Source organism: Vanessa cardui, chromosome 14, assembly GCF_905220365.1.
Source record: "Vanessa cardui chromosome 14, ilVanCard2.1, whole genome shotgun sequence".
Taxonomy (NCBI): domain Eukaryota; kingdom Metazoa; phylum Arthropoda; class Insecta; order Lepidoptera; family Nymphalidae; genus Vanessa; species Vanessa cardui.
The window spans coordinates 7,207,281-7,231,528 of record NC_061136.1 but is presented as its reverse complement, the minus strand read 5'-3'; the positions used below and the strand labels follow the sequence as shown (position 1 = coordinate 7,231,528).

At 32.1% G+C, this 24,248-nt stretch overlaps 1 protein-coding gene across 6 annotated transcripts in view; it reads left to right on the top strand.

Annotated features, from left to right (window-relative positions):
• The first annotated feature begins 6,296 nt into the window (after positions 1–6,296).
• LOC124535155 (protein held out wings) overlaps positions 6,297–24,248 on the top strand; it is a 62,927-nt gene continuing 44,975 nt past the window's right edge. For 2 of the 6 annotated variants that reach the window (XM_047111249.1, XM_047111248.1), the window contains exon 1: positions 6,301–6,657. In XM_047111249.1, the coding sequence (XP_046967205.1) occupies positions 6,531–6,657 (127 nt within the window). In that variant the 5' untranslated portion in view covers positions 6,301–6,530. Of the gene's footprint in view, positions 6,658–24,248 lie in introns of all 6 variants that reach the window. The other 4 variants (XR_006966784.1, XM_047111252.1, XM_047111250.1 and 1 more) reach the window with 3 other exon arrangements.

Genomic DNA, 24,248 nt, shown 5'->3' with positions numbered 1-24,248 from the left:
CATTAAAAATTTATAAAAAATTAGCTCCAGGGGGTGAATTAAATAACCTAGCACCTAGCCTAGACAAATTTTGTCTACATTGTTGGAGCGGTTTAAGCGCGAAGACACAATTAATTTCTTAATTATAATATTAGTATAGATTGGCCTTTTTTTAATTTTCAAGCTCATAAATAATGGGCTAAGTTACCCCACTACCGTACCTAATATCTTCCATCAAGGATGCCAACAAATTGCCGTATTAATTATATAATTTTATCTGTCATCTTGGTATAAGAAGTCCTCAAATGTGGATCAATGTCTCTCACGATACGTTGCAAACTATTTTATAATGAAACAAGAATAATTTAATGGAAAAATCTTTATCATACTACATACTAAGCAAGTACAAATCTGAGAAGATGAAATAAAATTTCAGGTGCTTCTCCACATAACAATTTTAAATTAAGTCTACAGCTTTAATAGCGCAATAACAATCAATGCCTCGTAGAGTATAATTTGCTTAGCCCTTGAATACTTTATTATGTTTCCCTATACTTGTTGCCAAGAGGACAAAATTACCTGTAACAGTAGCTAAGACGGCATAGACACTATAAAAACTCAACGTTATTCATTTAGATTATAATGAAACAATTTGTATTTATATGATATTTAAGGTATTCATAATTAACTTGTATGTTATGTTGCACATATTCATATTTATACTTGTAAATGATATAATTATGATAAAGTCGTTTTGTTCATTAAGCTTCCTTTTATTTGTACTAATATGCAATATACTTATAATCTAAACACTTCCTACTTCTACTTAAATGGTACGTATATTGACTTTATATTCTATAATCGTAATTTTTTATACATCACTATTATTGAAGTATCTTGATGTTCTTGATTGTGGACCGCGCTGTGAACTCCAAGACTATATTATAAAGTAAGCGATTGTATTAAGTTAGTGGATTTTTTTTGAAAATATTGCGCGTGGTCTTGGGAGTTGTTTTCAATAGATTCTCTAGATTTTATTTATGTTACTTAAATACACTTATTATTTATTTTTCTCGATTTGGATTTAATTGCCAACTTTACATCGCTTGTTTGTGTTGTTGTCTTCCAAAACTTTTATTATCATTTGTACATTTAGGAGAAATAATTTTTTGATATTTATTATGAGCGGTGTATCCGATTAAATTGATTTACCGTATTTGAAGGAACATGCCAAAAACCACCGAATTTTCTTAAGTATTACAATTCTTGACAGCATGGTCAATACCCGTAACCTCATTTTCCCTCGGTCAGAGCAAATAGTTTGTGTACGAACTACGATAGCTCATACAAACTTTCATCCCATATATAACACTCTTCGGTTATGACTACTTGTTTATTAAGTTCAATTATCTAAAACGTTAAGTACCGATTTCAATATTTTAACATCAACAAGAAACAAGTTTTGTAATATTTTTTTTAATAAAAATAATAATTTTGCAATTAAAGTCTCTTGGATAAATAATTGAAAAGAAAACTTTACCAACTTTTATCGCTCATTAATATAAACTTTACTAAAATTACCTTTTTAAAAACATTTTTCATATTTCTACCGTCATGAAAGACAATCCGGGAAATCCCTTCAATTATTATTCCTTATTTATTAACCTCCATGAAAGATGAATATTGAAAAACCCAACCTTGTGCTAGTCTACGTTTTAGCAGGAATTTCTATGTATAGAATAGACTAACAGGTTTAGGCCGTGGCAATCATTTCAATCAAGAAGATTTAACCTCCAATATTGACGAAGGCAAACATATGAAGGACCTGAAAAATACTAGAGAGCAAGACTCAAACAATCGATATTATGATAGAAAATTCATCATCATTTCTATTTTGTTATACTGCAAAAATAGGTTTGTATATAATTTTATGTTTCATACATTCTTAAGCACGTAATTTAAATTGCGTAAAATCGTAAAAGATTTTGTAAGCACCAATCTTAACCAAAATACATATTTCAGAATTGTGTAATTTATTATCAACTCAATATATACTTATATTCTTCATATAAAAGTGTGTTTATAATCTAAGATTTAAATGTACCGACTCATGGAATACCCATAAAACGCTCGTTAAGACAATAGTTATTTTGGAAATAGAGCGTGGAACACAGTTTAATCCGTTTAATTCGATAGATCCCAGGCCATCGGATAGGGGTCAATTGTCCATTTATCCTTTTAACGAAATTGATAAAACGAAACCAACTCGGGTGATTTTAATTGATCGAATATAGTGAGTTAAAAACGAATTTCGTCGGATCGGTGTACGTATCGCTTTAAGTGAATCAATTACAGCTATAACTTAAATAGTTCCTTCTATATAATCTAATCACTTGATAAATGTAAAAATTCAATTTAAAAAATGTGTTATAGGCAACTACCAACAAAGGAAAAGTATGATATTAAAAAGGATATGTAAATAAAAGAAGGAGACGATTTACAGACTACTCCAATTGACGAATAAATCTAAGCAAACTTGTGAGTAATATACCACGCAGTTTTCTAATATCTCAACTATATTGTGGATTACTAACAATTCTTCCCTAACATATCTTTATTTGTAATACAACACCATTCCAATAGACTATAGACTATTCAAATCAAAGAAGAATAAAGACAAACCAATATTAGATTTACGTCACATATGTCATGCGCAGTGGAGGATTTACCAATAGACTAAGTAAGCTGGAGCCTAGGGCGGCAGATTTAGAGGGTCGGCAAATTTAGACCAATTTTTATTTATCCTACAGAAATAAACATCATTATATGTACATTACGTCCAACGTTACAGGTCCTCGTTATAGAACAAGAAAACACAAATCATGAAGTTGCAATTTCAGAATAAATGTAATTAATACAATTGTAAACTAAACTAAGGTATTGAATGCCAGAAGGCACTTGGGGCGACAAAAATTGAATAGCCTACTAACGGCAAATTGTAAATCCGCCACTGGTCATGCGACTTGCTAATAAACTCAGCTATATCGTGCACTACTAAGAGCTTATGATTAATATATCCCTATTTATGATACAATACTATTACATTTAACTATTTATATCGACTTTAGTTTTACTTCCAAAATTCCGATTGCACTTTCAACGACGTCCAAAACGCCATTTTTTCGCAAATCCATAATGAACGTCATCAAGCCTTTGACCAATGATATCGCGTGATTTCGATGTCTAATGTTGTCGGTTTGTCTCTAATCTTGTCCTCTTGTGGTTTGAACAGATTGTATCTCTCGTCATCAATTTGAAACATGGTGATACCTAATTGAAATATGTAATTGGGATGTCAATAATACTATCGGACTGAGCTGACGAAACGTGGAGGTACATAATAGATTTTTAGTACGATAGTTTGAGGTTTGAGTTTATTTTTAATGGTTACTTTTTTATTTATTTTTTTAAATGACTGAGTATTGATAGAATTTATTTTTGAACGAATTGTCTTTACCCGACATACTTTGGATTATAGCGCGACAAGTGTAAGTTGGCGTGTGGCAAAAACATGTACTATTTTTTTTTATTCATTTATATCTTATTTGTTTTATTTACCCTTATTAAGAAAACTTACCCAAAATCTATTAAAAATGAGACGTAGAGAATTATTTTACAGGGAGATATTGGTAAAATAAACAAAAAAGTGGCAAGACAAAGGGTGTAGCAGGTGCTGCCACAGCAATGCTAACTTATACTCGACAGTCTGTATCTGTTGGGATACATTACTGTATACATTTCATATATTAACCATTCCGTAGTATGTGGGATTATTAAATACATAGAGTTGTAAAACAAAGAAACGTAACGCAATTGCGTAATCAACCGAAGCTCCGCCTTACGTAAATTGTCAGACCATAACACTATGGTAACCAATTCAACATTCGCCCACTATTTCCTCTTGTATGGAGACAAAAAATAAATTATTTTCTTCCTAAACATTATAGAACACGTTGGCGTATATGAAACGTATTGAGTAAGTATTATCAATTAATTTTGTTTTGGATTAACTATAGTAATATATATTCAAAAGTAACTCGGGTTGTCTGTCTGATCTGTTGCTCTTTCATGTCCTAACCACTGATCTGAAGTTGATAAATTTTAAAATGAAGCAAGATTGAGCCTTAATTAATTTTTATGCCCAGCATCTGACGACATCACAAAAAGGCGAACGAAACCACAGACAACAAATAGTGAGCATATATTATCAAATCAAAACTTTAGATGCTTATTACTCAAACACACTTGAAAAATACACTTGATTAAAATAAAGTTGATTATGTCATATTTATATTATGCCGCTAGAATACGTTTGGGTTTAAGCTATTTCAAACTGTATGTATTCACAAATAGATAGTGCAGGTTCTATGTTCAAATTCCAAGTCGGGTGCATAAACAGTTATTTTGGTTGTCTGTCAATAAATAGTCAGTAGGCTGATGTGGTTTTTGAAACTGCCGTATCTAGAAAAACATTTTAAGTCTTTGTTCGTGCACCTGAGACTTACAATCGTGGTGGATCTTTCTTAATATCGCATTAAGGCACCTAATTTTATTGCATTATCTATTTGCCATTGAGATTGTACTTTGAAGATTGATACCGTAGCTCATAGCTGGAATAGGGAGGAAGAAATTATACTTTCTTAATAATTCTAGAAGACAAAATCCTACCATCACACCATCAACCCTCATATCTGTATCTACATCATCTGAAATATAGATACTTTATACGTACTGGACCTAAAGAAATATATACATAGTTAGTGTTTACTCGTATAAATAAGTAAGTATTTGCGATAATTTTTAACTCCCATATGGGAGCATAATGAATCAATTTCGAGTTATCACGGTTATGTTATGAGTTTTTCAATTTTTTCCCTCTAGATAAAACAATTTAACACTTGTATATATATCAATATTAAAATAACAATTATCCGCCCAAATTTAAAAATGCGGTTTGGAAACGACTACTTAAATATTTTTCAGAAACTTCTTCCACAAAATTACTTTAAAACACATAAAAAGAAAACGTTTTGAAACTTGTCTTGCAGATTATTTTAAAAGCGGTATTTTTTTTCTTAGCTCACCATAAATATATAACAACTACTTATACCAAAGCAATTGAAAAAAAAAACACAAAGGAAGCTGGTAGACTCTTATTCGAAATTTAAATTCGCTGTTCGAAAATCTCACAAATAGGTTTTATGCTTTCTGTGTGATCCGCGGAAGAAGTCAAAAAAAGAATTAGAAACCCATCAAAACGATGTGGAATAATTTGACTAGTTCGGTAGCTGTCACGATATTTTAATGCGTCTTTGCGTACGCAATAGGGGAAGTCACTTCGAGCAAGAACTTTAATTAGACTAAATTACAAAATGTTTTAATAATTGTTATTTAGCTACTGAACTGTTACTGTTTCTAAATTTTATGTTTAATTTGTATTTTTGTTTTGTCTACATTAGGTATTGTATTTCATTCATTTTGTGGAAATATTAAAGAGCAACTTTAAATCCGAATTCGTTCGTGTTCGAATACTAATTTCTGCGTGATATTTTTTTTCAATTGGTTTGATATAAATTCCTTGTTGTTAGGTATACAATTTTGAAGGATGAATATGCAATGAAAAAATAAATATAATATTTATTTGATTATTTTTACCTGTTATTTTTAATATAACTAGGTACGTGTAACATTACAATTATCTGTACATGAAATTTATTATTTTTTAATATAACAAGCAACGAGTATGCATAATCTGATTTATATTACTTATTTTGCTGCTATTTGGTCTCACGCACACAATGACATCTCGTAAATACAGTACAAATAGAGGGGCGCGCCTTCGTCCCTAAATTATAAATCTATAAGAAGGATGTAAATAGCTAATTACAAAAGTGTTAAGATACTCAAGAACCTGCTTACTCAATCTGTTTAAATCTTATGTTGTGAACTGAGACACTTCTGAAAACATCTTTATATGGAAATGATGGCCGCAAACCCTAAAAGACAACTCTTTAATGTAAAATTATGATAATTCTATTTACATAATACAGCGGTTTAAGATTCGTATTGTACGTCATCGGTATAATAAGCGGTTGTTGTGGTAGTTGTAAGTAGGTTAACTAGATGGCGCCTCCTTCGCCACTGTCCTCTTTTACTAGAAAGAGATAGTCAGGCCGCTATGTCGAGTGCGAGCGGGAGCACTATAGGTTATTATTACGCCTACACTGTGGACGGAAGGCGCACGCGCTCACAAAAAACCATTCGACGATAGCGCAAGCGCAGCGCTATATTCGCCCACAACTTCAGTTCGGTCAACTTCGTCTTCGTCATTTAGTGGTGACCGAAACTTCGATGTGTGTGGTAGTGAAGTTAACTTTTCTAACATAGTATTCTCACAAAATAATAATAACCAATTACTAAAGTACAATTTCGTATTGAACGTGTTTATATAAACATTTAACGTGTCCTTAGTTGAATAAATAGTAATCAAAATGTGTGATAATACCAATCCTTCGACACAAAGTATAGCGGACTACTTAGCTCAGTTGCTCAAAGACAGGAAGCAACTGGCTGCGTTCCCGAATGTTTTCATGCACATGGAGCGACTTCTGGATGAAGGTAGGTGAAATTCGCATGTGGTTATCGTAAAAACATTACAAACTAAATATATAACTGTTTCTTGTCACCGGCTCGGCTGTAAATTGAATGCGTCGTCAAACGCACACGATATTAAGTTTATTTTTGTCTTCGCCCCGCCGAGTTATGGTCCAGTGGTGTTTGTAACGCGATCCTGCATTTCGGAAAGTGAAGTAAAGCAGAACGTCTCTGCGGTGGCAATTTGCGGTCAGCATCTGTTAGATTGTCTTGGAGAGGAATCGCTTAAATAATTACACTTGCCGAACATGACATCTAGATACAAATTGAGGTTGTTAATTCAGCTGTTGATCAAACCATTTGTGTAATTGCAATTAATAGTGGGGCCATAAAATAAGGGCGTGTTAAGAGAAGGATCGCGGGTCCTGTGCTTAACCTGTTTGTAGGGCCGTGTTACATTCCGCGCGAGTAGTGGAATGTCGCCACTTCGTGTAGGTACCGTAGTCGTCCGCCGTTTTCAGTCATACGAGATTTGTACGCAACGCAACGCAGGCGCACGGCTTTGACTTGCCATAGGCCCGTTTAGCGCACCTAGATAGTATGTATGTGTGGTATGTATGTACCTAAGTCTTATCTTGGACTACTGAATATTAAACACAGCTAACTGCACGATTCATTTGCAAAGAGGTTTCTTTAGTGACACAGATAAGTAAGTATAGTGTAAAGTATTAGGAATTAAATTGTTTTGTAATGTTATGACATTATTTACACTTCAAATGTAAAATACAATATATGTATATATACACCTTTTAATAATTCGAAACTGTTTTTTAATGATTTGCGTATAAAATTAAGCAATATAAATGATTACTAGACACACTGAAAACAAAAAAAGTATTTTATAATTAAAGTATCGTAACTTAATGAAAATTTTAAGTATAACGAAACACTTAACGGTAAGATGATTTACCTTTTAATTAATTTATAACACTTGACTTGTTCTTAGGAAATAGGTCCGGTTCTAAAATACAGAAAACTTTATTAGTAATCTTGGCACACTTGATTAACATTCTGAATAATAATATTCTAGCAGTTTATGTACAACGCAATCAATTTTGAATTGCATTGACGAATAAATTAGAAATGAAAAAAACTATTTGCAAGTATTTCAAATTATAATAGTATTTTATTAAAAGAATATTTTTATATACAACTGTCTTAAGGATCACACTTGTGAAGGTACCTTTAAAACCATCAAAATGTATGACTAAAAAAATTTAATCTAGTCACGTCCGACGCCGAAGCAAGGTCTGTTAGCTTGACACCGAAATACAGCATGTCATACTTCATGCCTCTGTCATGCCATAACTATTTACGGCCAACGTCGTCGAAATAAGAAATTTAGAGATTTATTTACGAAAATTAGACTATCAATACTTTCTATTACTAGAATATGTTATTCATTGCAATATTTAAGATAAAATTGAACCTACAAATATAATTTAAATAGTTGCATTTTAAGTAACTTATAAGACAGATTATAAAATGACAGATTAATGATGCTTATTTGTCCATAGAATGAGAAGCTTAATTTTGAAATTAAATACAAAAGACTTGGCTGTACGGTGTAATACCTTTGCCTTTTCCCTCTAAGGAAAGAAAAACGCGAAAAAAAAAATAGAAATAAAAAAAAATATTAGTCGATCAAACTTAGTATGGATGCTTGAGCGTAAAATTAGGAGCGTGATATTAGATTATTTTATGGTGTATTTAAACTGTCGTCTGTTCGGCTAGTTTAAGCATCGTAAATATCTATGGCAGTCTGTCATCTGAGAGGCGGAGCGTATCACGTTACACAGAATTAAAGGCCTCCCAAAGGGCTAAAAAAAGTGTCAAAAAATATCTATAAGAACGAACTAAGATGAAAAAATATCCATTAAATGATGATAACATTCGATAGACGACAAAATATGTAATTTAAAATGAAAACAATGATTAATATAATTATATATGTATACGATACGTTGATTATCATATTTGTGTGATGTTTATTTTTTTAAAAAAACAAACAGTTATAAAACTGGTATGTGTATAGTATCAATATAAACAAATAACTGTCAATCATATCAAAACATTAATTTTTATCATCAATCTTATGTGACACAAATTGGACAATTGAAAGATAATATCGGTAACTACATCATTTTTATATGATACGAATAATAGGGATATAGTTAAATTAACCAGATTTCCAGATAAAGGTTTTATCTAAGAAGCTACACACTTTACCGCGATAAGATATAAAGTCGAGTTTAATAGCCTTTAGACATGTGATTAATAAGTATACACATGAGATTAGTAAATCAGATATGAATATGAAAAATATGACTTTTAGTGTTTTTTTATGGTATAATTTGGCGGACGAGCATCTGGGCCACCTGATGGTAAGTGGTCACCATCACCCATAGACAATGACGCTGTAAGAAATATTAACTATTCTTTACATCGTCAATGTGCCACCAACCTTGGTAACTAAGATGTTATGTCCCTTGTGCCTGTAGTTACACTGGCTCACACACCCTTCAAACCGGAACAAAAAAGTACTGAGTACTGTTATTTGGCGGAAGAATAACTGATGAGTGGTTGGTACCTACCCAGACGGTCTAGCACAAAGCCCTACCACCAAGTTTAGTAAAACTATTTCGTTGTTTCTCGTAAGTCATATTTCTTAGATAATTTGAATAAATAATGAAATTCTTGGTCGAACTAATCTGTGGTTATCGCATTCGTATCCACTTGACTTGACATAAAATCAAATTTACCGACAATGCTAAATACGATCTGAATAATAATATTGCAATCATTGCGTTATGATGCGTAGGTGTTGCTTAACTTTGATATGAACGGTTCCGCAACCCTGTAACTAAAGTGACTCTTAGCGGGGTCATTATAAGGTTGCTTAGTTTGTGATTAGGTGTTTTCGCCCACATGAATGACCAAATGAGGGTAGTCGTGGGCAGCATGGAGGTGTAGAAGCCAAGGCTGTTCCAGTCGCTCAAACACGTTGTAACATGTTGTGGGTTGCTTAATTAATACATCTCATTGAAAACAGTCATCGGTTTTACAAATATAATGGTCAATTGATATACGATGACTAAATAAGGTCTGAAGAAAAAACAAAGCCGATTGTAGGCAGAGATTTTTTTCTTCAAATCATAAAGCAAAGTTCCCTTTTAAGCTCGCTTTGAGTATGCGTCAAGGAACAAATATTGACTTGCGATTCATTATCGCAGTGGCCTCTATAAGGCTGCACTACATCTCTCGGAAAACTGGCTCAAGCAAGCCATCTATTCTTCAACGTTCCCACGGCACTGCTTATGTATCTACTCTTGATCTTAAGCGACGTGATCGTTCAACTAATGAGAAATTTCTACCTACTTGAAAAACTGTTGTAACCGCAGCTATGATTAGTATATCTATATATATTTAATAAGTAACATGTCACTGCGGGATTAATGCCTGCGCTTACGCTGCTCCTCTACGCGCTGATACTAATGTGATGGTACAATCAGAACTGATCCATGCAGGTTTCCTTGTAATGTTTTCCCTAAACGCCGAGTTGAATATGCACAAAATTAAGCGCGTGAAAAACAATATTCTGTTAGGATTCACGTGTTCTTACCACGGGTGTTCAAGATATTTGATGTTTATTCAGAAAATCGCTGATCTTATTGAACAAACTATACAACTATACTACATTTATCAAGTTCTACTGCTATTCAAATGTTATCAAAATGGTGTTTTGCAAGGAATTACCATAGTAGAAGATATGTCTCCACTACATACTAATGAAAGTAAGTGACCGTCACTTGTACTTGTTTTGAACGCTTAAGAATGTGTACGAGAAGGGCGCGTGGGTATGTGTATTGTAATTTGTAATGAAAATCGATCTCTTCAGACCGCCGAGTGAACCTGTCCTGTGGGTGTAACTGAGGCCTACGCTTGCCGAGCTCACTTACAAATACGTGTCTAAACTTTTTGAAATTTTATAGTCTCCTACGCAATCTCTATGATTTATAGAAGATAAGTCATTGTTTAGACAGTTTTAAGATTTTAATGTTTGAAAAGTTCGATCGGTGTATTCAATAGAGAAAGTAGATAATAAAATTCTGCTATATTCTAAGACGTGTTAATGGAAATGCGTGACATACTGCTTCCTATGAATTTAAATTGATGACGGACTCAGTTAAACATTTGGTATATTGCTCGAAGTAAAATATTGTATACAAATATTTAGGTAGGCTTTTAAATGTCTGTTTGAGTCGTAAATGTAATGCTATCAACTGACAAGATACTATACTTTTTGATTTATTAAGCAACATATTTCTATTTATTATTTAATTTATACATCATGCCTGTGAACGAAAACACCTTATCACTAGCATTACTGAAAATTATATTAAAATTTACTAATTGACACAGTTCAAAATTACACATGCTTTGCTTAATTGGTGATATGTAAATGGAAAAGAATAAATAAATCTTTGCAAATACTGATCAATTATCTCGTTATTAAGTTATATATTTTATAATTATACTTCAATTAGCATTTTTACATATTTAGCATATTATATATCATGATTAAGTTATTGAGTATCTATGTAAAAGGTCGAAGTCAAAGCGTGGGAGCCAGTTGCCCACGGCCAGACGTGATATACTGCTGACTAGATAAATGGGAACTCAGATCTTGCATTTATATTTTAATTTTACTGTATATATTATCTGTGAAAATGCCGCATATATATAGAACGTGCTGTAAGTTATTTCAAATGAAAATCGTATAATAAACCCATTAATATAATATTTAGCTTCCTTTAAGTTAGAACATATTAAACAATCATAAGCATAATGTTTAATTCACTTCAATAAAAAGTATATTTATAATATAATGTAGAAAGTCACAGAAACTATGGACAAGCTAAAATAGGTATTAGTTACCGGCCGCTGCCTAGGTCGTGTTTTGGAGGTAGGTCAATTTAATTCATATATAACCTTCGTGCCCCCTTGGAATGCAGGCTCGTACCAAATTTCATTAATTTAAGCTTTGTCGTAAAAGAGCAAAAGATAGACAGACCTTCCATCAATAAGTATACATTTTGTTATCATCGGTTCGAAATGTCAAAAATAAACACAAATAAACGCATAGTCGAATAGAGAATACCAATTTTATACATTTCATGGATTTAGACTTACATATTTCTTGAATATTTAACGGATGTCTTTATCTCGTCAAAATAATCATGGGTGTGCTGTGAAGCGGACGTTTGAACTTCTCGAGGCTGTAAGTGCAAAGGATGCGTCGAAAGGAAGAACACGATAACCATAATGAGCATTTTGTCTTATTTTCTCACAAGAAATCGTAATTCGTTCTAGTTTCATAGCTTATTGGTTTTTTGATATCGCTCGATGCTATACTTACAAAAGGCAAGTTGAAGATTACGACCTTCCATGAGAATGAGGATGCCCTGCCTACACAGGCATGTGTAGGGTGCCTGCCTGACATGTTTCTAAATTTATTGACGAAGAGTCAAAATTAAAATATACTACAAGCACTTTCGATCGTCATTTTATAAAACTTAAGAGAAGCTACCACTGGTTCGGAATGTAGATTCTACCGAGAAAAACCTGCATAAAACTAGTTACACTTTTCGAAAATGTAAAATACAAAGTTATGTTAGTTAAACACAATGATATATGTATATAATAAATCCTGCCAGAAAGTCGAGAAATATGTAACCTTTGCGGACTTACGACTTGTCAAACCATATGAGTTATCCATCGCATTAACAAAGATAAGTTAAATATTGAAACAAATTGTTTGTTCAGGCGCAAAATAGTAATTAGGAATTTTAAACGTAGTAGTCTTTAGTTAACGTTTTATTATTAATCATTTTTAATTATATATTGTTCAAAACATTCAAAGGTAACGTGTAAAACAGCAGTCAACATAATTGTTTTGCGTATTTACATTAACCGTTTGGCCACTGTGGGAGACAAATTGAATGTGAGTCTGAATCTTTACGAACGTAACGAAACTAACGATGTAAAACTGTTGACCCACATTGAACAAAAGGTATATAAATCTGTCTTGAGACGAAAAAGGTTTTATTTTATTGATGACCAATGATATTGGACACTGGTTTCTACTTGATAGATTTACGTCTCCAACCTTGATCTGACATAGACTTAAGTTACACTTTTATTGTGTAACGCTTCAATGTGACTTAGGAGTAGGTATTTATTTTGCTTTTGATTTAATTTTCGAATCTCATCAAGCGGAACTTACTGATTTGTATGAATTGTATCATCACTTGATTATCTCTTAAACATACTGAACTATATAAAGTCACGAAATTTGAAACAGGCATCTTAATCAATCAAGTTTGTTTGGAAGACAAATTTATAGTTCTTAATTTAAAATATTTAGCAAATAGTCTTGATCGTATTAATAAGAACAGTCCTATTGAACTAGATATTTTAGGATAAAGTCTTAACATACAAGACACATTAATACATCGAAATAGTTAAATAAAAATTAACTATTCCTGTCCTGTCGTAATTTTCATGGTTTCGCTTCGAGGTCTTACCTGGTATCATGATTTGTTTGTCGATAAACCAAATGAACTATTGCTTGCTTGCAGCATTGCATTTATCGTAAATAATTATCATGTATATTATATTATCAAATATTTGTTTTTTGTGTATATTGTCGCTCTGCATTGAAAACCATGTGATTCCATAAATGTCATTTTATAGTACTGTTTAGTAGAAAAGTGTCAACGAAGCGACAGTCAATTATTTTTATGCTTATAAACTATGAACATTCATTTAATGATATAAGTATTAGCGTATACATAATGTATAATGGCTAGAATGTAACGTAGCCTCCATTACGTTATACTCTGTTAAGTGATACAAATACACTAGTAAATATCAGAAATACATAAATTGCTTTTAAAATTTATAAATTCTCAACTAATTCGTAACGATATTCTATCTCTCAGTAACCATAAAGGATGTGGTTCCGGATGCGAAAGTTAATAATATTTGTTCCGTGTAATGTTATTTTTTTTTTTCATAAATATTATCCGTCAAAGACGAGATGATTCAGTAAATACTCGCTCTTGAATAGATTCGAGTTTAAACTGACCTTGCTTTCAACTGTTTACTTAAAATTTACAATAGTAATGGCTGTTTTAAGCCACAAGAACAATTTTTTTTTAGAATTATAACGTAAACTATCCTTCAAATAAATCATGTTAATTTGGTGTTGTAAAAATAAGACTAAAAAATACTTGTGAACTTATTAACAAATGGAAACATTAGGAGAAAAGTGATTTTTGGTTTGGAATATATCTTAAAATACATACTAGTTTTCGCTTTCGGCTTCGCTCACATTAGTTTAGGTTAGAGAATGCATCTGATGTTGTTCCTAGAAATTTAGTGTTGCTGTTAAAAAAATATCTAATTTCAGATTCATTTATTTTTAGCCATTACTAAAACCGTTTATCTCAATTTTATGTGCACAACTTCATTTTATTTGATATTAAATTACTAAACACAAAAATTAACTCATTCCGTGTTAATAGTATGTTTACTGCAAATTAACTTCAAATATACCTACTTATTGCATGCAGTATGGTGCATTTTATCGTCCAGTATATTATTAAATAATAATTTAATTTAGTGTCCTATTAGTGATGTTTATTTGAAATTAATTTATTTGTAATGTTTACCTTTTGTGCCTGTGATATCGCATTGGCCTTCACGCTTTAAAATAATCGCGATCCACGCATGCGCGGACGCAGTCTGACCTGCTAGTTTTGTTATTATAATTTACAGCGTACATTAAACAATGGGATTATATAAAGAAAAATATTGATTGTCGCTTTCAATAATATTTGTCATTTAATAATGTTAAGTTGGAACCTTTTAAAAGCTTCGAATTTCGAAAGATATCACGCTGAAATCTACGTATCTTTATTAAAACATAGTAGGATAGTATGTAGAGATAGAAAATATATATAAAGATTAAAGATAACACCAGTTATGCAGTCAGTGGGTCGTGTTGTTAAATTAATTTATTCCAGTATAACATAAATGGTTACATGGTTTTAAAGTTGATATGACCGTTAATTTACGTTTAATTGTAATACAGCGATAATAAAAAATCTATCTATCTAATCTAAAACAAAATACATGCAAATATATCTTATTGCATATAAATTGGTCATCGACCCCGTGATCACGTAAGCTTTCTGTATTGCTTCCGCTGAGTGAAAATCAAAACAGACTGATTTCGAACGATGTCGTTATCGCCCAATCGGGGCCAGTCTAGTTCTTCAACTTTCTACAACTGCATGTAGGTGGCGACATCTTAACTTTTGCTGATCACAGACTGTTATTATGTCAATACTAAAGTACTCGATGATTAGTGTCAGATTCCACTAGTAACGAGTGTATTGCTAAATAAGTAAATATTATTCATGTGATATCACTAATGGTATATGGATATTTTTAAACAGATCTTAAGATTCGCTTTCAATAATCGATAGGCCGAGTGTTACTAACGAGTAGCACAAACAGTGAATGTTGAAAGTGCCTCTGTTGCGCCACACGTGTGGGATGCGTCGGCGCCGGCCCGCCGTCGGCTCCACTGTATTCGTATGGACTTAAGGGTCCCATTCATTTCGCGTTAAGCAATTTGGTGAACGCACAATGTTTACCGATTCATTCATGCGATTGTGAAACCTCGAGCTCGATTTAACTAAGCGTCATAAATTTGTCAATTGTAAGTTAATATTTATTTATTTCTCAAATAGCAATTTGTAATGATCGTTTTAAGTGAATACCGATGTTTACATTGCCTTTTTGAAATAGACGATTTTTTAAACAAATAATAAATTATAAGGAAATTGAATATGTTATAATGCTAGTCAAATTATTCAATACACATCTTTTTTAGACCGTGACTAAAAAATGCCATGCGTGATTCAGTGACTCATCGAAGAGAAGTTAGCAGTTTGTGTCTCCTCTGCATAACTGATAAACTGTTATCATCTCACTCCTACTTGTTCATCGTAGATGCTGCTATCACCTTCTAACACAAATCGTACATAAACGTTTGCCTGCTCGCCCACGTCGCGACGACATGTGTTAATTTAATTATTTCTACCTACTTTGCATCACTGGTAAACACTCAACTGTACTTTTAAGATGGAAGGAGATGAGTATCGAAGACATTTATTATTTCTTATTTAACGAAATCTTACTAAAAGTTCAAGGAAGATGACATTCTCGCCCACAGAACTAACTCTTTAATAAGTCAAGTTTGTAGTTTTACACACTCTCCCGCATAGAGTAATAAATTATATCTACAAAAAATAGGGTCGACGTTTTTTTAAAAAAAAAGTTCAAAATATATTATTATACCAGCGTTATACAAGTTTATTTTGTGCTAGTAGTCGCCCCCGACTTAGCTCGAGGTTTAAGGTGTTGGTTGACATGTATTAGGCAAAAAAGTAGCCTATGTCATTTATTCGAATTCAAGTTTGTTTCACACCAAATTTCATCAAAATCGGTTCTGCGGTTTGGTCGTGAAAGAGCGATAGACAAACAGACAGTGTACAATACTTTCACATTTATACTATTAATATGGATTTCTGTTTAAGCGTCTTTAAGTATATGACAAAAACCAGGTTTAAAAATAATTTATCAGTTCTTTCCTTTACAGGTTTAGTTTTGTATTTAATAAAATGTAAAGTACTAACAACTAATACGTGTTATTATCGCAATTAAGATGTTTACTTTATTGTTTTAGTCGTTATAAGGTCATGCTAATTATGTATCTTAACGAGATAATTATTTAAATTAGTGATAATCAATGCTAGGCATTCCTATTATCCGGCTAAATTAAAGACGACATTTTTATCAATTGTATATAATCCTAAAAAATAACGGGAACATTATGTGACAGAAACCATGAAACATTTTTCGTGGTAGGGCTTTGTGCAAGCCCGCCTGGGTAGGTACCACTCATCAGATAATCTACCGCTAAACAACAGTACGCAGTATTGTTGTGTTCCAGTTTGAAGGGTGAGTGAGCCAGTATAACTACAGGCATAAGGGACATAGCATCTTAGTTCCCAGGGTTGGTGGCGCATTGACGATGTAAGGAATAGTTAATATTTCTTACAGCGTCATTGTCTATGGGTGATGATGACCACTTACTATCATATGGTCCATATGCTCGTCCGCCAATCTATTCCATAAAAAAAAAACAATTTCATAACTGTAAATACTAAAACTAAGACTGATTTGAAACGTATTGATAGAAAAAAAACCGTACGATTTAAATAGACGGAAAGTTAGACGATTGTTATTAAGATTGTTGCCTCTGGATCAGCGCCAGAACGATGTTATTTAGAAATTTAAATTACGAATTCTTAAATATCGTCAACGCTTTTCATTGTTAGAAATGTCCGAGATAAGAATCAGCAATGATATGATTGGTTGTTTTAAATTATTTTAAATAATCGTTTTAATAGCCCGCATTGCTGTATCGATCCCTCCTGCATATCGTATTGAATAGTATGTTCCATTGAGCACTGTGAGAAAGATAGCTTACCCCTGTTCACAATTACATACGTTACACTTTATAAGTATTTGTTTATTATTTTATACGTCAATTCGTAACTGAGATTCTAGAAAATAATGTACACAAAAATTTTCATTAAAATGAAATCCGATGTTATCAATATTCTTTTCTATTAACAGTAACAAAATCAACGCCGAAATTCTCTAACTAATTAAATAGAAGGCAGTTTCATTTCCCTGAACGATAAACGAATTCCGATTGATAAAGGAAAACGAATTCTAACACATCGAATTAGGCATCACTTTCGTTTGAAACCAATACGTAGGGTTATATTTGAATTAATCTAACATTTTTCATAAGTGATAGATAATTTTAAAACATCTGGAGGAGAGCGCTTCTCGAATGATACACAAATAGATACTTTAAACATTTACATTTAAGATTTTACCAGAATGTATTATACGATTGTAGATAAATCAATATAATTAATACATTTTTTTTATTTCAGGTACGTTCAGAGTATAAGAGAATAGACAACCAGTGTCGTGAGTAATTACATATAATTGATAAACGTTATTATTTTTACAAAATGTGATTATTATAAATGTACTAGTAGCGAAATAACCATTGCGTAATTACAAAGAATATTTATGTTCGTATTACTAGAGATTGATGTTTCCTCTGGCAAGAATATGAGTTAACATCATTAGTCCACAACAATGCTAGGTGGGGTTGTCGTAACAAAAATTACAAGATGTTCAGGATGGGAGTGCCTAATGGCACGTGGCGCTTGTCCCAGATCAGTGAACCGAAATCGTTCGTGGACAATAGATTCTACTTTCGATTTACTGTATTTTACATAATACATCTGTCTTACCAGAAAAAACCAGTTACAACCAGATTCTATTACGTAATTATATGTAGGCATATAAAGCATATTCTACTTTTTGAGAAACTTTTAAATTTAGTTTACTTGAAACATGTTTGTATCAATGCTTCAAAACAACATCTTGACCTATTTTAGTATTGAGAACCTTGCCAATATATTTAGACATTATATAAACGTCTTTCCATTTATATTAACGTCATATTTGTAAAATAATCTGGCTTCATTCTATATGAAATTTGTTTGCTTAGTATTTTGGGCGTTAGTGACTAAATTCATCTCGATTTTTATCTCGAAATAACGACGAACGTGGCACCTGAGTATGAATGAAGTATTGTATTGGTGGCAACTTTTTTTAACTAACATTAGGGTTGCATCATTTAAAAACTACATATTTGCTTATATTCATTATTGAAAAATTTAATTTGAATATCGAATAAACTATATTATAAAATTATTTTCAATTAATTATTTCATCATTTCTCGGTAGAAACTGCTCAAAATAAAAACGTCTAAAATTAAAACATATGTATTATAATAGGTCATTATTATACTTTTTAAAATTTTGTTGGCATCCCTGTTCATATTTGAGCCAATGATGCGAAGTTCCGGCACTTCCGCCGCACCCGGTACCATCACGCGTAAACAATTCAGATTCGTATCCAATACACTGTGACATATTTACATATACACATTTACTAGAGGAAATATAGTTAATAACAATGATATTCTAATAAACAGATATGTTATACCCATACTAAACAACAAAAATGTGTGCCGCGCCGGGGACCGTTTATTTTACATTTCGTTACAAGTGAAAAGGATAGCTTGATAAAAACAATAAGTAAAAGGGATAACTAGATGTTTTAATTACGCAAAACGTATTACTACATAATTATGATGTATTATAACGTATTACTGGGATAATTATAATGAAAACGACTAAAGGCAAACGTCCCAATTAGGACGTTTTCTAGCCTTCACTATTTGCGCGTTAATGACATATCTGTTTACTAGAACATCATTGGTTAATAATTATTACGTGTATTGTCGTGTTTTGATAACGTCTGTGTTGCACCTAAATTGTGGTGACACTTGATTTCCTCATTTTGTACTTTGGTATTCGATTATTTTGTTGTAAATAGACTTTATTTAAGTTATAATAATTCGTATACAATTATTATTCCTGTTTCAAATACAGATAATAATATTGCAAATTGGGACTAAGTAGGTTGTATAGTTAGCAATACTTATTAGGTAAACTAAATAATGAAGGTTTTATTTAAAGTCTTTATGTAAAATAATATATTTTGTGTATTAAATATTTTGTTATTTATGATATTATAGGTTATTTATGAGTAATATATTTGAAGTGAAATGATTTTTAAATCTTTGATTTATTAAGTTCACGTTCCTACGCAGATTTCATCACCGCGGAAAACGCGCTGGCCCATTAAATAGTTTTATTATGGACTCGACGCCATCTTGTATATTTTTGGCTGGAGTTAGCTGTTTATCTGCTGGGACTCCGTCCAAAGAGTAATTAGTAAGCTTATATTTATTCTCGTCTAACGAATGAATGCTTCGTGAAAAAAAAAACCAGTAAAACTTGCTTGCTATGTGTAAAACAAAAGAATATCTGTTAATAATACTCATCTTTCATTCGACATATTGCCAGCGAAACGAATGACTTACAAATATTAGTAGGACATTAAGACAACGTGTTGAAACAGCTATTTTGATACAAATCTACGTTGAAATTATTTAAAATATTCTTACGAAGGTAAGATATTAAGAATTAAAGATTATTTATTTCAGTCTTAATATAAGGTCAATGACCGTGGCACGTTTTTCATGCAAGTATTGTCGGCAGAAGAATGCGCTGCCGTCGACCTGTCGTTTATATCACCTGATTTATTTAACAGTAGTAAGCGACACAAGCAAAGGTTATTTTTGTTCGGAAACCAATATTATGAATGACGCCGCCTTCGTCTGTTATGTTTACTTTATTTCGATTGGCAATATTCTATTTGAACGAACGTTTTGGGCGCAGTTTCTCTCGTGAATTTGTTTAACATGATCGATCGGTAATGTGTGTGTCTGTCGCTATCAAATATAATTATAACCTTTAAGATATGTAAATATGAGACTTACGAATAAGTAATAACACTAGTATGGACTGGCCTTTATGATAATATAAAGGTAAAATCTTTGATTTTAATATTGTTTATTTCAAAATTCAGAATATATATTGGCTTACTAAAAATGTACACAACAAAAAGAAGATTATAGGCACTTTAATGTTTATTCTTGTCCGGGTTTGAACCTACAACGTATAGTTATGAGTTAGAAAATCTAGCCACTAAGCTATCATACAGGTTTCAAATTAATTGTAAATGTCTAAATATCGATAAATATATCAACGCACTACGACATTTATATCTCCGTGTAGGCTTGCTTAACGTTTACAAGCTGATTTAACCTACTTTTTGGCCAAGGGTCGTAAAACGCCAAGACATCTCCGTAATAAGCAACGCACGAAATATCAATTTACTGACAAGAACATTTACTTGAAAGTCAGTTTCGCGCCAATTGTAAGTTGACGTTTATTTTTTATTTTTTACCAATTGTCACGCGTCCGTTTTGCTTGAATTAAATTTTATTAATGTTATTATTCTTCATGAAAAATAAATAATGCCAGTTATATGTCTTATTTAATGGCATTAATAGACTTACAGTTTTATTCGAGTTCGCCTGAAATCGGATTTGATTTGATTTCTGAAATCTTTAATTAAATAATATACAGACAATCACACAAACATTCGCTCTTAAAATTTCTTTAATAAGGTCAGACACTCAAAGTTAAATGGTTAAAATCTTATATATAAAATTAATGAAGTATTGGAATTAATAGGTATTGTACTTGAGTTAATTTAGTTTTATAGATGAAAATTTTACATCTCGGTATGCAAATTAATAATATTATAAAGCCTCTGCTGTTGCTAAGTAATTTAAAAAAAAAACGTCAAGCTCTACTTTATGATCTTCTTTTGTTTTATGAAATAAATTGCTTGATCATTTTGTCTCTAAGGGCAAAGTAATTAATTTCGTCCTTCATCAATTGAGTTATAACTCATGGTGATTGTAACAAATTCAATGAAATAAAAATATATCTTGGAAATAGCTTGGAAGCCTATAACAATAGTAAGGGTTTTATTAAGATTGAACCTGAAAACACGTTGATTGAATTTAAATTGATTGTATTGTTTCTTTCTTTCTTTATTGTAAAGCTGAAGAGTTTGTTTAATTTCGACACAGGTTTTACCACTCTGATTTGAAAAATTATATGCCTTATAAACCTCTACGATTGAAAAAGGTATACCTACCTACAGGGATTATAAATAAAAACTATGCAAACCTAGGCGTGATATAAGGAGCCTCCAGATCAGTAACCATAAACGCAAATGGATCTCGTAAATTATTGACGTAATGTTTGAAAATTTTGAAATATAAGCATATTTTTAATAACATATATTGATAAATATATATGTATAGTAATCCTAACACGATGAAACTTTAGGGTTCATATATTTATAAAGATATAAAAATAATAATCATGATCATGTTCACCTTGGTTTGGATAAATTTGACACTAACGTCTGAATCAAAGAACTTTAATGTTATTTCATTTAATTATTTACAGGAAATGCGATATTTATTAGTACCCGTTATTAAGAAGATTAATGAAGATTTTAAAATCCGGTTCGAAATTTTATCACGCGATTAATGTTGTTAAATTTATATCAACGTTGAATTTAGATGTCCTGGTTATATTATTAATGAATTCAATAATTTACTGTGAAATAACTAAATATCAAGTCATATCGTGTCATTAAAGCATAGATTAGCAAAATTAATAAACGGATCGGTTTCGTTCCGCTGGCTCGGCGTGGGATATGCGCACGAGCAACGACCCCGTATGCAGCTATAAATATACTTAATCTACGCATCGGGAACTCCCTGATCCGTTCGTATCTTTCAGGCCTAAATTCGGTCTCGCTTTCAATTACATTTTCATTATCATTTCTGTGTTAATTCCTTACAAGAGACAATTCTATCTGTTAGCCTGGGTGGACTATTGTATTTTGTAAGCGTATTAAATTGATAGGGTATGAATCTATAACGATACAGATAAAATTGTAACTGATGACAACAACAACAACAGCAGCCTGTATATTTCCTACTGCTGGGCTTAAGGCCTCCTCTTCCTTTGAGGGGCAGGTTTTTGGAACATATTTCAACACGCTGCTCCAATGCGGGTAACTGATGAGATATTTTTTGTACATTTCGAAAGAGTGTTTGACTCACGTTCGATTGAATCCAGTAGCATAATGATATGAAACTTATAAGCTCCTTTCGATTTTGATTTTATTACCTACTTAATATTAATAAATGTTAAGAGCAGTTTTAAAACCACGTCCATCATTGATAGCACTATTTACAACGATTAATTTTAACAAAAATTCACGTACAGAAGTGGTCCCGTTATTTTTATCACACCAACGTAGGTATCGATTTATGTTAATATACTCTGCATACTATTGAAGATCGAGTCGTTTACATTTATTTTTGACGCTTGTTAACGAACGGTAATAATTATTCTCCTTATCAATTCTCTCTTTATCTTCCTCACCACGCTTTTTCATGTAACGTCTGAATATTCATCGTAACAGTCACAATTCGTTTCGGTAAAGGTCAATGCCATCGCCATCTTTTAATTGGTGATAGCAATTGAATCAGTTCCACTTGCAACAAATTAATGTTCATTAACAGGCAATGATATGACACGTTCGGACGTCTTACGAAATATCAAACTAGTATTATAAATTATTGTCGTACAAGACTCAATCTCGAGCTAAATATTGGTGATATTTTATTTAAAAAAAGAGTATCAAGTATTTAAAACACTTACATAAAAATCAAAATAAATAATTTGATAACGAGTGACTCGCTAAAAATCTATAGTAGATATAAAAAACAGGTTGAACAGTATAAATGATCCCGACATTCCAGGAGTAAAACGCTTATTAAGATGTCCTGTTCTATTTAGCGGAGTGACATCAGATTTGATTTCTTGGTGATTTTATCGCCACCTGATGACCCGTTACGTTAAGTGATTGCTCGGAATCAGGTCTTATTAAGGTATATCATATAATAGTGATCACAGTTGGACGCTGCAGTGAGCCTTAAAGCGGAACACGGTCGTCCCTGATAACTTTCCCGGCACTAGGTCAGTTCTGCGCGTCTCACTTAACGGTACAATCAGGTTGTTGGCGTCCGCAGCCACGTAACAATTTGTGATTGCAGTTTTGGAACGTTTATTGTAGCGATACAGAATTCACGGTACGATTGAAATTCAACTTTATTGTCTTTGGTGTTAGATTCAAAAGAGAATAAACAGATTAGTTGTCTTCTCAGATTTTGCCTTGAACTTGCGATTGTGACATGTTAGCGTGTTTGTATCATGTTATAATGTCCGAAAATCTTAACAACCATTGCCTTTTTTTATTATGAATCAGTTCCAGAGTATTATACGTTTTCGTAACTGTATTCGGTTGTGGTACCTTCACGCAATCAGAAAGAGTACCCTCGATTTAATGAATTATTTTTACAAGCAGAATTTCACCAAAAACATTTTGTGGGACGATTGAAATAAATTACCTTTTCAGTATAAATAGGGACCGTATGTTTGTAATTCCTAAAGAATTTCTAAAATCTCTGCTAAATAAAAATAGCCTCAAATTAACATAATATTAAGAAATCAACTTTTTATTGACTGTGATATGATGACATCGTACATTACTAATTTTAGTAACAAATGAATCTTGTTAACAAAACTTTAATATTGATGCTATATTTTATATTTGAATACAGGCTTGCTAACTTGAATCTCATAAGTGGTCGTCACCGCCCAAACAAAAAAGTGTAAACCGTACACCAATGCGCTACCAACCATGAAAGATATTGTGTCCCGTGTGCCTGTAATTCTGTACACCGGTAATGCGTTACCAA